The 16786-nt window shown below is 38.0% G+C and overlaps 1 protein-coding gene across 5 annotated transcripts in view; it reads right to left on the bottom strand.

Moving 5' to 3' along the window:
- Positions 1 to 16786, bottom strand: part of LOC131433055 (protein TANC2) — a 199318-nt gene that overhangs the window by 126983 nt on the left and 55549 nt on the right. Inside the window, exon 1 of one of the 5 annotated variants that reach the window (XM_058599802.1) lies at positions 1758 to 3790. The exons of the other annotated variants lie outside the window; for them this stretch is intronic. Coding sequence (XP_058455785.1) covers positions 1758 to 1968 — 211 coding nt within the window. The 5' untranslated portion in view covers positions 1969 to 3790. Of the gene's footprint in view, positions 1 to 1757; positions 3791 to 16786 lie in introns of those variants that run through there. 5 annotated transcript variants of the gene reach the window in all.

Here is a 16786-nt window from a genome sequence, read left to right as displayed (position 1 = left end):
CATATATCAATCGATTCAGCTCGACGAACTGAGAAAATGTCCGTGTGTGTGTTGTCAACTAAGAGGTCGAGATCTTAGAGATGGCTGAACCGATTTTGATCAAACTAGTCGCAAATGAAAGGTCTCCCTGTCACCCTGAACGCTATTGAATGGTTTTGAGATCGAATGTTTACTTTTTGAGTTATACGAAGTTTAATGTCTAGTCGCAAATGAAGGGTCTCCCTGTCACCCTGAACGCTATTGAATGGTTTTGAGATCGAATGTTTACTTTTCGAGTTATACGAAGTTTAATGTTTAATGTGACAATATCTGTCACAATTGACTTTGAAAACAAAATAAGTTTTCAGATTTAGATTCCGCACGGTAATAGCTATCCAACAAGCCATAGATTGTTAAAATCCGTCCATTTTTAACGGAATTATCGATATTTTTGTGTAAGCGACTTTTCCCCCTATTCCAGCAGTAGCAGTTTTTAGCGCTGTATGACAAAGCAATGCTTGGGAGCAACGTGAAACACGATTTTTTATAATGTAACATACAATTGTTTCTGAGTACCAAAAAAACTGTGTACAGCATCTTTTATCATGACTTTTTGCTCGGACCGATTTTAGCATGGTTCATTTTTGGCAACATAATCGTACAAATATGACATGTAAACATTATATGACAAGATGATGGCAGCATTTTCACGTTGAAAGTAATTCCATAATTATATTTATTTCAACTACTTACAGCAATAAATGCTGGAAGAACATAACACCTATATACCATTCGAATCATTTCGTCGAGATCAGCAAATGCGTGTGTGAGAAATAATTTCACTCGATTTTTTCGGAGATGACTCAACCGATTCCTCCAAACTCAGATTCATATGAAAAGTCGTATACACCCAAACAAGGTTCCTGAATTCCGTTTGGATCCGACTTCTGATAGCGGAATCACAGAATGATATGTGAAACGAAATTACAATAATGCAACTCATTTTTTTTTACTTCTAAAGATACGAAAACGGAACGCAGAAAGAGTCAGACATTTTGATACTTCTGTTTCATACGGAAATTTTAGCACATTTCGTCAAATGCCATTCTGCTTCATTGAAATCCAATTATTCAAGTAGCCTTTTGCCAAATGGTACATTCTATCGAAAGCACAATGGTCTAAAACTGAAATTCCATGTCTTCAATTATGTTGCGGTATTATCGTAAACTTTTTCCTGTTTGTGTCTTTCATAAAATTGGAGGGGGTTATTAACATGATTTTATAGGATAAAACGGCCATGTTGCAGTACGTGTGCAAAGAGAGATACTAAAATAAACTTTTTACTGGAAGCAGATAGAGAGTTTTTGACATCGACAATATTGTAGAAAATGCTATTTATGGGAACATTACAGAAAACCCCGTTTCGTTTACTAAAGCATTTAATCCAACTTAAATTTTGAGTACTACCGATGTGTTGTCAATAGAGCTGTTGTCAATTGCAAATACGCAACCCTACCCATCGCAAAACACAACTGTCTAAGTATAGTAATTTTCCTCTGCCCACACGAAACTGAAGCCATTGAAAGAAGTTTCAATAGTTTGTAATAGTATTTTAACAGTAATTGAGCGTATCTCAGTTAACACTCTGACTGCATTTTCATATACTACTGCCTTTTATATCCGCATCGGCGAATATTTGTAGTGTTCGTACGACCAGCTCATGGATCCTGTTAATTAATAAAAGTAACATGCCTAATACTTCATCATAATATATTTACCTAGAACACTCAGGCTAAGTCCACTACCTGGTCGTACACTTCGTCCGCTGGCAGTTAGAGCGGTTGAAGCAACAGAATTGGGGACATTTTGTACATCAGTTCCACCGCTACCGGACGCCAGCAAACTAGCTCTGGGAGCTGCAGCAGTCGTAGACGAATCTTTTCCGTTAGATGCAATTGCACTGGCTGCTTTCGTTGTGGTGATAGGCATTTCCAGGACGTTTGATTTCAGCTCATTAACACTGGACTGACACAAGAGATAATAGTTAATCTATCAACCCCACTACTATCTCACCATTCACTGTCACCGCTGGTAGCACGATGAGAAGCACGCGATTGTTGCTGTTCACAGGCTTGAAGCTAGTTGAATTGATAATGAATTACTATTGGTTAGCAATTGTGCACAGATCTGATTCAATTCAATAGGTCGGTAAATATTGGTGCCACCGTTTCGCATTCACAATGCCTAGTTATTCCCAATCACAAACAAACATCTTCGTTTATTTTTCACATTTGTGTATTACTTATCTATTCCTGCGGTTCTCACTCTGCTGTGAACTTAATATCTTTACCTGGAATTATCATTATCAATTATTTCTGTTTTTGTATCTTTTGCGCAATAAAACATTTCACTACTTTTTCTTTTTGCTATCTTCGTTTGAATCGTTATCGAAGTCTTTTGTTTGATCGTCTTTTGTACACTATCTTAGAATGTATAGTTTCACTCACACTTGCAGCTTCAGGCATTATAAAACAACCGACAGAGATGTGCACTTATGCATTATATTATGTAAAGGTGATCCCACGAGGCTTAACAGCAAAGAAGAATCAGTACAACATGAGTGAGTACAAAAAGAGAACTTTTTTTCCAACGTGCTTCAGCCGTTTCCACATACTTATTATACTCGAAGAAGTGCATCGTAATTCTACAAGGTGTACTGGCTGAGGTACATAAATTATGTTTTGTAATTAAACCCGAATGGAACGTAGGACTACACACCTACTTTTGTTCCTCATATAACGTTTCTGATGGCAGTATTGAACGCTGATGTTGATGGTCATCGCGGTGAACAGACGACCACTGCCGATTCTTTTATAGACATTTCACATTTTAATTGCGGTACGAGAAGAACTCTTTTTTGTTCCTTCAAGACCTACATTATTTTTTTTTATTATTATTATTTCTTCTAGCTCACTGTTTATGTTTCCAGATTTTTCTTTTTCACATCTTCCGAAATGATTCGATTCATGAATGTACACACTTCCTACATCGTATGCTCATTTTTATTCACCTTTCATTCACACGTTGCGGCATATCTCTGAAGCTGTAGGCTTCATTATTTAGCTAAAACATACATCCATCATCGCCACCGGTCTGTTTGTGAGACGGCACTCGTGTGAATTATTATCGAAACCCCGCACCATATTGGAATTTACTGACGATAACTTTTCACGGAAATAGGTCTGATTGCTTCATCCACCAACGTAACATTCCTCCAATCAACTATATCTCGTTTAAAAGAACAACACACTCAACGTTATCAGCTGTTCACATTTTGCTTTCGTCAGTTACGGTAAGGGTAACCTACATCAGATGTACCTTCAAACGCAAGCTAATTCCGCATACGTCTAGTCCCCCGTCCATTTTCAGCACGCTAGCAGTTTTGTGTCGTGAGATCACCAAATTATGATTCACAGCGAAGTCTTTTCCACCAGCACATGCGACCTGCTGGCACTGTTATCAGACTGCCAATTCACGCTTCATCAATATTCCGGGTTAGAACTCACAGGTTTCCATCAACACTAGCCGTTCGAATTGAACAAAATAAACTGCAAAAGTAGCAAAAAACTTTATTCGGACAGAAATAGACGTTCACAAAGCAGCAAAAACCGGTATGCTCTATGGTCTTCAAAAGAACAGAAACAACAACCGATGCATGGAAAAAACATCAAACCGCGAGGAATGGCGTCTGAATCAGCGAATTTACTGCAACGCATCCGAAGCGAACGGTGGCTGCGACTGAACTGAACCCTCCGTGATGAACACCGTAAGGTGGTACCGGTCTATCGATAGCACGCCTGCAAGCCTCCAGTTTATAGAAACGAGAAACGTGTATGGAGTCATCGCGGGCTTCACGAGCTACATTTATCAACTTGTATTGCCGCGAAAGAGTTGAATGAATTTGAAAACTTTACTACATCGCTAGTTTAGAGAATGAACTGCGAGTATTGAATGAACTGCTCGAAAATACTGGTTTCTAGGGAAGCAGATTTCGAATGGTTGAAAAACTGAAATGAGAGTATATTGCTTGATATATGAGAAGATGAATGAATTAAGGTACATAACGAATCAAACATACTGGTCACATTATTTAGTATTCATACCGAGAACACTTGTTGATCCAATACGTTTTGTCGTGTAACCTAACAACAATGTTGACAAGCTTATAGTGCGAAATCACATGATGTATAGTGGTGCTTGAAATGCCTTTTCGTCCTTTTAAATGAATGCAAAATAGACATTTTATGCATTCATTAGTAATGTGCTTGGGAGTACGAGTTAATCTTCCTTTCGGCTGTTAGCTGACTGCTATTCATACTATGATCACCAGCCGTTCTTGACTTACTCTATAGAAAAGATCGAATCGGAGCCCTGGAATCTCCTAGCTTTCTTTCCACCGTTCGACTCAGCTCGACGAGATATGGAAAAAGTTATGTATATAAAGGAGCTCTTTTCAACGAATTATGAATCTGTTCTTTTTTCCGGAAATGTGTAAGCCGATTTCAACAATCTTAGGTCATTGATCAAATTCGATGATCAAATTCGATGATCAAATGGCTGACATTCCCAGTTTCGTAGATATATTGGTATAACAAACGTAACTGACAAACCACATTTTTCTAAATTCTCGGAAATAACTGAAGTGATTTCATCAATTTTCGGCTTGTTTGAAATCAAATTTAAAAGATAACAAACTTGACACTTCGGGTTCCGGAAATGTAATCGCAAAAGTGACATAACCGACAAAGCGCCATTTCGGCTAAGCTCTATAGAAAGCATAACGAATTGTTTGGGAAACTGACTCTAGATCGGAACTTCGATATACAATTCTCTATACAATTTGACACTTATTTAACAGTCATTGGACAAATTTGGAAGTGTCATCGTGAACATTCCCGTTTATGAAAATATAATCCTATAAGTGACGTTTGCGACAGGTCACAGTTTTTTTATTTGCTAAAGTTTCTCTTAGATGCCTGAATCGATTTAGAAAATCTTTGACTATTATTTTTACGTTTCGTCTTTGACTCATTAGTGCAGAGCAGTTCAAATTGAACTGCTTAGTGCTAAACTCGGCAGTTCAATTTGAACCGCTAAGCAGAAGTAAAGTTTCTGCTATTTACAGAACACTTTTTGTTTTGCAACGGAGTGCAATGTCTTTTCTGACGTGCCGAACAAAAACGTGTTTTCGACTATTTCTGGCCGATGCAGGTCTGGTCATTTAGGGGTTAGCCAAATTTTGTGCTAGGGCACATAACCGCTTTTATTATTTTTACGTTTCGTCTTTGACTCATCAGTGCAGAGCAGTTCAAATTGAACTTTGACGCCTCTATTGGGTTATTTGATTTCAAGGCTACTGGTCAATTCCTTCGGTTCTGGAAACATAATCGTATAAGTATAAGCAATATTTTCTGGGCCAATGATCGATTAAAAATGGATTATTGCTGATACTTTTGGTTCAGGGAATGTTACCAAAAAAACGACGTAAACTTATGAAATTTGACCTTTCTGTCTCAACAACTTTCGCAGCCGATTCATATCGTATATCATTGCATGGCTACTATCCTACTGATACTAAAAATTCTTCCAGGTCGAGGCTCGAGCTCACGACAACTGGTTTTTAAGACTAGCGCCCTTTCACGCTTTCGTGAATAGGCATTGCCACACTACCACCACTGGGAAAATTATGCCGATATTATACAAGAACAGAAAAATAAGAAGAAGAGTTGGCTAATGCAATTACCATTGCAATACTGCTTCGTTTTTCTAATCGTCAACTGATTTGAAAACAGAAACAAATATTGCTGTTCATTAAAAAAAAATTCTCAAAATGTACAACTTTGCTTTCGCCGTTTTTTTCCAAACTTTATTGCGAAAAAGTGCTTACAGATGTATTATTCAAAGTATTGTCCGTCAACTAGCGACAACTTTCTCCCATCTTTCCGGCAATTTTCGGATCCCGGTGCGAAAAAAGGAGTCCTTTTTTGACGCTATCCATGAAGCAATCCATTTTTCCAACTTTTCGAAGAATTGAAAATGCTGATCTGCCAGGCCGTGTGCGGAATAGGTGTAAGTCAGAAGGGGCGATATCTAGGGAATACGGCGGGTGGGGCAAGACTTCCCATTTTAGCGTTTCCAGGTACTTTCTGACCATCTTTACGACGTGAGCCCGAGCATTGTCGTGTTGGAGGATGACTTTGTCATGTCGCTCTTGATATTGTGGCCGCTTTTCTTTTAGCGCGCGACTAAGGCGCATCAGTTGCGATCTCCTGTGATGGTTTCACCCGGTTTTAAGAGCTCGTAGTAAATCACACCGAGCTGATCCCATCAAATACAAATCATAACCTTGGCGCCGTGAATATTCGGTTTTGCCTTCGACGAAGTAGCATGCCCGGGCTTTCCCCATGTTTTTTTTGCGTTTAGGATTATCGTATCGAACCCACTTTTCATCACCGGTTACGATTCGATGTGAAAACCCCTTACGATTTTATCTTTGAAGCAGTTGCTCTCATACAAATAGACGGCGCTCGATGTCCCTCGGTTTCAACTCGTACGGCACCCAGTTTCCTTCTTTCTGAATCATGCCCAGGGTCTTGAGACGTTTTAAAAAGGCTTGATGATTCACTCCCAACGATTCGGCAAGCTCTTCTCGGGTTTGGCACGAATCTTCATCAAGCAATGCTTCTAGTTGTTTATCTTTGAAGGTTTTTTCTCTTCTACCACCATTTTCAAAACGTTGAAACAACTCTCAGAGCAGCATCACCGTAAGTTTCTGAGAGCATTCGATGCGCTTGAGCTCCCGCAAATGGCAGAATTGGGCACATAAACAGACATTTTCGAGCGTGAATAACACGAAAACAAGAACAACTGCCACTGAAACGGCGATGACAATTCGTTAGGCACTGTACACACTTACTTTAAAGGCATTATCATCTATGTATTTTGACCAGCCTCAGCCGGTACAGCCACCTATCGGAAAACGGCGGAAGCAAAGTTGTACACCTGATATACAAATTTGAAATGTCATATTGCTGTCCCCAAATGACGCATAAAAAGACAATGCTATGTGTGTGTATGGTTGGTGGGATCAGAAGGGAGTAGTGTACTACAGGCTTCTTAAACCCGGCTTCTAAAAGTGTCAATATCGTACGCTACCGTCAACAAATGATCAATTTGAAAAACACATAAATCGAAACAAAATCATTCTGAAGCGTTACTGCTCATTCAGTCAAATTGGTAAAAGAACAAGTTCCAACGCTTGGTTAGATAATCCTACCCCACACACTATAGTTACCAAACCGGCACTTTCAGATGAAACACTTCCAGACTTTCGAGGATGTACGAAAATGGCTCGATGAATAAATAAAAATGAAAGGTGAAGATATCCATTTCTTTTGAGATGATATCCATCAATTGACCGTGAAAAGAACAAAATTTGTTGAAAGCGAAGGCCAACACTTTGAATTAAATATATTTCGCCATTGATTTGAAAACTCGAAAGCATCACCAATTTATTGAAATCAACGAATCAAACGACACAACGGTGGATAGATTGATGTGAAGGATTGACTGTTTTATTATACTGGAACGTGTGATTAGAAGAGCTAACTGACAACGTTGATATTGTGACATGCAACTTTGAGCGGATGATGGAAACATACATCGGACTGAAAGTTAAGAGCGAGTAGGTCGGGTAATAAACTTGATCGTGCAACTATTTGAAGCGCAGTTTTGGTTCTGTAGTCATTTGCGTATCTGTGAAAGTTGGGAAGAGGGTTTGGTTTTGGGAATTGAAGGAAGTTGATGCAACGGTACGAAAACTTTTACAAAACTGAACGATAGTTATGTAAAAATATTTAGTGGATTCTTAGTAAAATACATGAGCTAATGAAACCTGTTTCATATGACAATATTTTTCTAGAATAAATCGTCCCTTCACAGTCTTTTCCAAGGATACCCAAAACACTAACAATCATTTAGAAGACTAATAATCAATCAGCCGTTTTTAAAGATGTGCATCCAAAGAGTTATAATAACTTAAACTTATTACTTAATCTCATCAGTCTTTCTAATTTTTCGAGTTGATAAGCCTTTTTTGAATCAGTTTTTTGACTATCTTGAAAATCAGTCTTTTTAAAGACTCGTTCAAACGAGAAGTCCGTTCCAAGACTTATTTAGCCTATTTAATTTAGATTCTCCTAAAATAACTGGGCCCTTTCAGAAATGCAGTGAGCACACGTTTGAAGGCCAACACGGTTTTGGCGGTTCAATGCATACGGCGCTGGTCTTACAAGCCAGTTGGCGTATGTTCGATCTCCGACCTGGAAGGATTCATAGTGTCAGTAGAATCGTAGTACTAGCCATGTAATGATTCTGTACGCTAAGATTCGGCTGCGAAGTCTGTTGAAGCAAAAAGGAAAAAATCCACAAAAGAAATGTAATGCCAAGACTTTGCTTTGCTATACGGTTGAATAATATGTATAGACTCTTCTCCTATAACACGAAATTCTTCCCAACATTATACATCATATTCGAATCGAATTGTAGCGACATAGAAAAACAAGTATAAAATAGACGTTTACCTTTCTGAGAAAATTACCTTTCTAAAACAAATTGCTATATGTCTATGTCATATGTTACTTGAATAGCGATGATTTGAATTCAAGAGATGTTCGATGAATGAAACCACAGAGAAATTTTCATACTCTTTATTGTAATGGACATCATAAATTCAATTAATAACAATGTCTTGCAAAACAAAACTTTGTGATGCCAAAAATTTGTGATGCCAAAAGTCTTAGAATTGCATGAAATGTCGAGATTTAGTGTCATATTGAAAAAAGAAAATTCGGAAAATTGACTTTCTGGGACTCATCTCAAAATTTTTCTATGTCACAGAAGTCGATTTTTTCAAAAAAATATTTTTTTTAGATGTCACTAAATCTCGACGTTTCATGCAATTTCAAGACGTTTAACATCAAAAAAAATATTTTGATTTCGGAAATCTAATGTATCCCCCCCTATGGTACTTTTTCAAGATCGAAAATTTTCAAACCTTAACCGCTGGGTAGCACCCCTTATTACCTATGTCCAATTTAGCTTAAATTTTGCATGGGGACTTTTTTCGAGGTACTTAAACTTTTGAACAATAGTGCTTAACTAAATTAGAGGTGATCCCAAAATATTGGCACCCTTATATACATACATATTTTGTCGGTTACTTCACTTATACCATTATATCTCCGGAACCAAAAGTCACAGCCATTTGATATTCGAACTTGATCAATGGCCCAATAGTAGCCTTCAAACGAGTCCAAGCGTGTTAAAATCGATTAAGCCATCTCCGAGAAATTTGCGCGGTAAAAAATCAACGCGTTTTGTCGGTTACGTCACTTATACCATCATATCTTCGGAACCCAAAGTCGCAATCATTTGATCTTCGAACTTGATCAATGGCCTAATAGTAGCTTTCAAACGGGCCTAGACTTGTTAAAATCGGTTCAGCTATCTCCAAGAAACTTGCGCGGTAAAAAACAACACGTTTTGTCGGTTACGTCATTTATACCATCATATCTTCGGAACCCAAAGTCGCAATCATTTGATCTTCGAACTTGATCAATTGCCTAATAGTAGCTTTCAAACGGGCCTAGACTTGTTAAAATCGGTTCAGCTATCTCCAAGAAACTTGCGCGGTAAAAAACAACATGTTTTGTCGGTTACGTCATATATACCATCATATCTCCGGAACCAAACGTCACAGCCATTCGATCTTTGAACTTGATCAATGGCCCGATAGTTGCTTTTAAACGAGCCCAAGTTTGTTAAAATCGGTTCAGTCATCTCTGAGAAAATTGAGCGGTAAAAATATCCTCGAAAAGTGCACACACATACACACACAGACGATCTCGTCGAACTGAGTCGAATGGTATACAACACTATGGGTCTTCGAGGCTCCGTTCTAAAGTGGATTTTCCAGCAATTCTAATACCTTTCTATAAAGAAAGGTAAAAAGGAGTTTGAGGAACATTATGGGGCGGTCCTGTAGATTACACCGTGAGATAGTGGTTTTGAGAGTGGCGTGATGGTCAAAACTCTACTGCCGATAAAGCACGCAGCAGCAGGCCCTACGAATCAGAACAGAGACAATACCACAAAAAATGGAGGATGAAACCAGGGTATTTATTTTTAATAATAATATATAAAATTGTACTTGACGACCAGAAATAGAAAGTATGCGAGCAAGATTCTGAAGATGAGAAAGATATCCTGCTGCTGGATCCCGCACATACTTATTTAGAGCTAGAAAGACGAACGCAAGCGCACTTCGAGTACAGCACGAGTGTTTCGAAGCGGCACTAGTGCCTCGAAGGTCGTCTTAATGGGACGGAAAGATCATAATGTCCATTTTCTGGGATCGCAATAGTATACTTTTGGAGGACTACCTCGAATCAGAGAAAAACCAGTATTAGCGTGCATTAATGAAGTGATTGAAGACCGAAATCGCTGTAAAATGGCCTTACATGAAGCACCTGAGCATCGCTACCATGGTTAAAATCAACGGTTCAGGCTATGAATTACTTGGGCATCACTCTCGTTCACCTGATTTGGCTTCATCGTACTCTGTGCTTATCTGTGCTATTATCTGTGCTAAAACGTTAATTTATGTGAGTTTCGTTTTGAAATTTAAGACCACTACTTCCAGAACCTGAAACCAGTAAAGCCAAAGTAAATCTATATGACCATCTACTAATATGACCTATAAATTTAGAAGATGTTTTCCGTTCTCCACGAACCGGTTGTAGGAATGTAAATGATCTTAGAATATATGGCAAAGTCTTGTGAATTGTTGTGCTATGTAAATATTTAGAAGGTCTTAGATATGTGATACAGAAATAGCATGATAGTGAACGTAAAGAAATGTAATACAATAACCTTTTCACGGTCACAGTCACAAATTTTATTTGAATACTCCATAATGACAGTTCCAGTGGAAAAGTTTAAAGTGTCCGATACACATTCTGTCAAATTTTGACGCATATCGTACGATTAGTTTTTGTTTGGCGTCTATACAAAGAAGTTGAAAAATTTTCGTGTGGGGATTATTATAATGGATGAAAAGTTAGATCAACGTGCGTGCATCAAATTTTGTGTTGCAAATGGATTTAAGTGTTCCGAAACGTTGAAAATGTTAGAAAAGGCCTTTGGTGAATCGTGTCTAGGAAAAACACAGGCATACGAGTGGTATAAATGCTATAAAGGTGGTCGTACAAGCTTGGATCATGATGAGATCCCTGGCCGCCCAACAACATCTGTTACTGAAGAAAACATTGAATCGGCTAAGCAAATCGTGTTGCAAAATCGTTCTGTACCGATTAGAGAGATTGCTGTGTTGTTGGGCATCTCTTATGGATCAGCCGAACACATTTGAACTGATGTTTTGGGTTTGAAACGCGTCGCTTCTCGGCTGGTGCCAGAAAAGCTGAATTTCATTCAAAAACAGCGTCGTGTTAATGTGGCCAAAGAGATGATTTCCAACGCAGATAGTGACCCCACATTCATCGAATGCATCATAACTGGTAATGAGGTGTGGATCTATGAATATGACGTCGAAACCGCACAACAATCGACCGAATGGCGCTTCGAAGGCGAGCCGTTGTTCTAAATTTTCATCCATTATAAAAATCGCCACACGAAAATTTTTCAACTTCTTTGTATAGACGCCAAACAAAAACTAATCGTACGATATGCGTCAAAATTTGACAGAATGTGTATAAAAGTGTTGCCAACGTTGAGAGAATAAAAGTTTACCGATTGGACAAGCGCGGGAATTTTAAAATTAAAATTCCGGTTCTTTTTTTTATCATAAGGTAAGTAATCTTCAGTAGCATTATTTTTTATCTGAGGGCCCCTCCCGAATCGAAATCCTGGGTACAGACCTGATAACCAGCAACTATTCAGTTTTATTTCTATATAGCCCAACTTGTTTTTCTTCTGTAGGAAACCCTTCTACATACTATCGATCTGGTTTTAATGGATCAACGTCACATTTGTAGTGACTACCCATGTAGACTTCAATTCAGATCATCTCCCAAGAACACTTAGAATTTCAAATAAAGCAATAATCAATCCAATTATTTCTATAGTCATAGATAGATTGAATTTAATTAAATTAAATTATGGACGACAATCTTAAACTGCTCATCTGTTTGAAAAATGTTCTTCGAAGACAATATCATCGTTCTCGTGATCCTTCTATGAAGTCAATAGTCAGATACCTATTAAAGTTAATTGAATATACAGTTAAAGTGAACAAATCAAACAATAGTATAAAGCTTTCCAAGGGTCTCAATAAACTTCACAAACCGATTTCAGCTCTCAGAGGAATCATATAAAATAACGGCGAAAACGCGTAGCTCAGAAGTTTGAGAGTGTTTACAATTGTAATTAAAACGTTGTGCGTTCTATTAAAAACATGTCTCACAGAATTATGATCGAATTTCCACACAAGTATTGTCTCAATATGACATTACTGCGACGAATAAGAAAACTCCAAAATATGAAGGCTTAATGCAATGATATCGTACTTTCGTCATATTGTCAGATTGTGCAGTTGCTTTTTAAAACTAAACAAAGCCATTCACAATATTGCATGTAGGTACTAGTAAAATACTGGTCATACTGAAGTGACACACTCGGTCATCGCTTGCTGACTCGAGCACTTAATAATCGAAAAAGTCAACCTGTTCCCTGCAGCTGCTGCATATCTCGTACATACTTGGCCTATACAATAATTAGTATGAGACTGATCACTGCAAAGGCAGCCAGAAAACATTTTGCAATAAATCTCGTCCCGCTGCTAGTCACGATTAGCATCAACCCCATTGATCTAGTTCTGTGTGTATGCTGCTCGACTCCTAGAACCTTACGTTGGTAAGCGAAAGGTGTCCAATTCCGCCCTATCGCGTAATAAATTATAAGCCCGTCGTCAACAAGTCTGAAGCGGTCGGTATTTACATTCAACCCCCTTCCAATAGGACCTGTAATGGTACGGTATAACGACGTTGGTGTAAAGTCCAACTGGTCTGATGTGTGCTTACCAGAGAGACCTCGGGAGTAAACAGTATACCGATAATACGAATTCTTAGTAGGATATAAAGCAATCCAATTTTAAGACTGGCCATCTAGTTCTTATGTATTAACCCATTCATCGATTGCTCTCAATCTGTTTCTAGTAACCTGCCCCTACCCTAGCCTTCCATATGTACGCAAATATTTCTTGCTTATGAATTATATCTGACCACCGATGCAACAGCTAAGTATTTTTCACTACGTAATACTACCCCGATCGTTCAGTTTCATGAAATATTGCAAACACAACGTAATAATCCTGTTTGCCTACGCGCCGTTGAGGTTGGTATCAAACGATTATCATTACAACTTCAACGGGAAGAGTAACAAAAGATTAACATTGTAGTTCTAATGTTGAACGCCGTAGTTTTTTTAAGTTGTTCAATTTTAAATATATTCTCATTCTTTGCTTTGGGGTACAAACAAACTTTTTAGTATTCGATAAAAATTATTGATATTCATAACGACTCGTAAGGAGTATAGCAGGACAATATTTGTACATCAAGTTAATCAGTTGTCTATTATTAGTCGTTAATCCGCCAATGGTTGCGACACTATTTAACTCAGTCTCTTGCCATCATTTTTATTCTGTTCATATGGATATGAGTTGTGACTATGTTGATTATCAGTTGATGAGCATTTATACTGGCAGATTAAAAAAATCAATGCCAGCCAAACTATACCGCTTTTATGAAAAAATACAATTTGAAAGTAAGTGAAGATCATTAATCATTCTCCCATAAAGAACCCCTCGCTAAAATCCGTATCATTACCATACACACGGCAGAATGCATTCGAAAATAACCAAAACAAAACTGAATCCTTCACAGCGGCATGTCTCAATTGTCGATTTTCCTTTCAGTAGCTATACCGTCCATTTAAATCTCATGTCCTCTCATAAACTTTACAACATGCTGGAGGTCTCGCATTTGTACTAGTGGAACATATAGGATCCTCGGAGCACCCGAACAATCAGCTACCATCAGCTTAGTGGCACCACTGCACATGGTCAGCGTCCGCACATCAATTAAAACCCAAGCTCTGATATTCGATCGGACAACGATAATGATAATTTTTTATCTCTGTTCGCGTTCTTCAATTAAAATCTCGTTATCTTTTCGCTTCTCCGCAACCGTTGATCCCTCCAACACATGCTCCCGATAACCCGGGGACTGAGAGTCAATGTTCATTCCGCCGGATGGAACCAAAATAAATTTCTGGCACGGTTTCACGTCATATCAGTGCACTGCTGTTGAGCTGGCTGACTATTTCGTAACTTACATTAAGCCGTCTTTGCTGTGTTACTCTGTTGTGGCCGTCAGCCCGTGCCCCAATGAAGCAGTTCACAATTTCACGGTCACTGTCCACGAGAAATCGTCACCTGTACCAGTCCGCTCTCTATTTGCACGTTCCGAGATACCAGCAAGGTAACGAGGTCCACTGATCGACAGCAAGATAATGTTACGATGCCCTACTTTTCGATACCAAAAACTGTTTACGGGAAATGTGGATATCAACTTCTAGAAGAATGACAGAAGTGAAGGGTCATTCGTATTCGTACAACTTGCGATATTATGTTGTCAAGTTCAAATATCAGCTCTGTTATTTCACTTTGAAATTCAAAACATTTGATTATTTTGCGCTCAACCAGTTACAGTTGATATCATAAACATCATATTAGCGTATCTTTCTGAAAATAAGCAATTGAAAGAATATTCTGATTCCGGAGCAGACATAATAAGATTTGTAATTTATTCTCTAGTCCGCTTCAAATCCATGTATTTGTCTCGGAATATCGATTCTTTTTCGTACATTTCCAACATGCTCTTTTCTCAGATACCTCTGATTCTACTTCTGATTTCTAAATAAGATTCGTGGACTGGGCTACGACTGTTTTGGTCCTTGATTACCAATTCCAGAAGCTCTAAAGTATTTATAAAAAAATAATATAAAGAAAATTTCATCGATTTTTCAGCGATGGTTCAAGCAATTTTTAAGAAGTTAAGTTTAAACAGAGATTCAAAATCTTCAAAACAGGTCTTTAACTTTACCGATTGGAAAATCGTGTTAATTGATTGTCAAACCAACTCACTTCTGCTGCACCGGTCCCCGTTTTTCGGTTACAGAAACTTCGCAATTTATGGTCAAAACAAACCGAAATAGTAATTATATCGATTTCTTAGAGTTACTCACTTAGGCACAAATCAAAGATCTCATAATCAACGCGCCAAAATGTCTATAAAAGTATAAACTCCCGGGCAGTGGGTAAAATTTCATTTTCAATCGAATAATATAAGATGGAAATGAAATTTATGGCCACTGACCGTCAGCGTATTCCTACCAATTCATTTGACTTTTGCTGCCATTTTCAAGTGAAGCTCCCAGAATTCATCGTCAGTTGAATAGTCGTACCTAGTCATTTGAAGTTTTGTTTGTTCAGTTTCAAGTGCCAAATAGTATAGCTACTTCATTGTCTTCGCTCTTGGTAGTAAGCAGATTCGAACGAATAGAATTATAAATGGAGTAAAGTATTCAAAATGAAAACTGAAGGAGGAAACAATTAATTTATGTGTATTCTGTGATTGATATTTCAGTTATCTGATTAGTCTTTCATCTATTATCTTGAACCAATTCGAATGTTTACATGAACCTCATTTGAAGGCCGGTCTCACACTATTGAAAGAGATATTTTGTTACTTCAAGAGATCAACTGACGGTAATTAAAATGAGCCTCGATTGAAGAGAAACGAGTAATGAACTTATTGCTGCTCGTTCGGGCCGTCAGTAAACATTGTGTGTGTCAGAGAGTGAAGTTTACTGCAGTGGAGAGATCGTTAATTTGTTCCACATTCAGTTTCAATTGAATTGAACGAAGTTTTACTGCACTGCTCCCGGGTTGACACTTCAATGCGTAAGGCGCTTGTCTATCAAGCCAATTGTCGTATGCTAAAGCTTCGACCGGGCTATGAAAACGCAAACACCTTAACTAAGGTGGGCATCTATACTTTGTATTTATGAAAGACCAATCTACTATTGTGACAGCCATCGCAATCGATGAGAAATCGACTGTACCGGTTTCTAGTTTCCAGTAGTTTTATCAAAATCGGTCCAACCATCTCTAAAATCTCGACCTCTTTGTTGACAACACACATACAGACCCACACACACACGGACATTTGCTCAGTTTGTCGAGCTGAAACGATTGGTATATGACACTCGGCCGTCGAGCTTCGGAAAATTGTTCTAAAGTTTGAGCGAATTCTAACCTATTTTTTTATATTTATAAAAACGGTAAAAATTATAATTTAGTTTAAATTTGAGAAAACCGGATCAGCCATTTTTAAGAAAACCAAGTGTCCATTTTTGACAAATACACACACAGACTTTTTCTCTTATTGACAAGCAGAGTCGAATGGTATATGACTCTCGGCCCTCGGTTCGAATGTAGGTTTTCAGAGCGATTGTCTAACCTCTTCTTACGCAAAAGGAAGTACTGTTGATTTGTGTAAGTCCTTTTTAAAATCGTTATAAACTCATTTTCCAACTATATTTTAAATAGCCAAAAATATACGACTAAACCGATTTTCGCATAAAAAAAAGTTGTATTTCAAAAATATCA

Source organism: Malaya genurostris, chromosome 2 (assembly GCF_030247185.1).
Source record: "Malaya genurostris strain Urasoe2022 chromosome 2, Malgen_1.1, whole genome shotgun sequence".
Lineage (NCBI taxonomy): Eukaryota > Metazoa > Arthropoda > Insecta > Diptera > Culicidae > Malaya > Malaya genurostris.
Note: the sequence above shows the minus strand (reverse complement) of the source record. Positions and strands in the feature narration are given on the sequence as shown.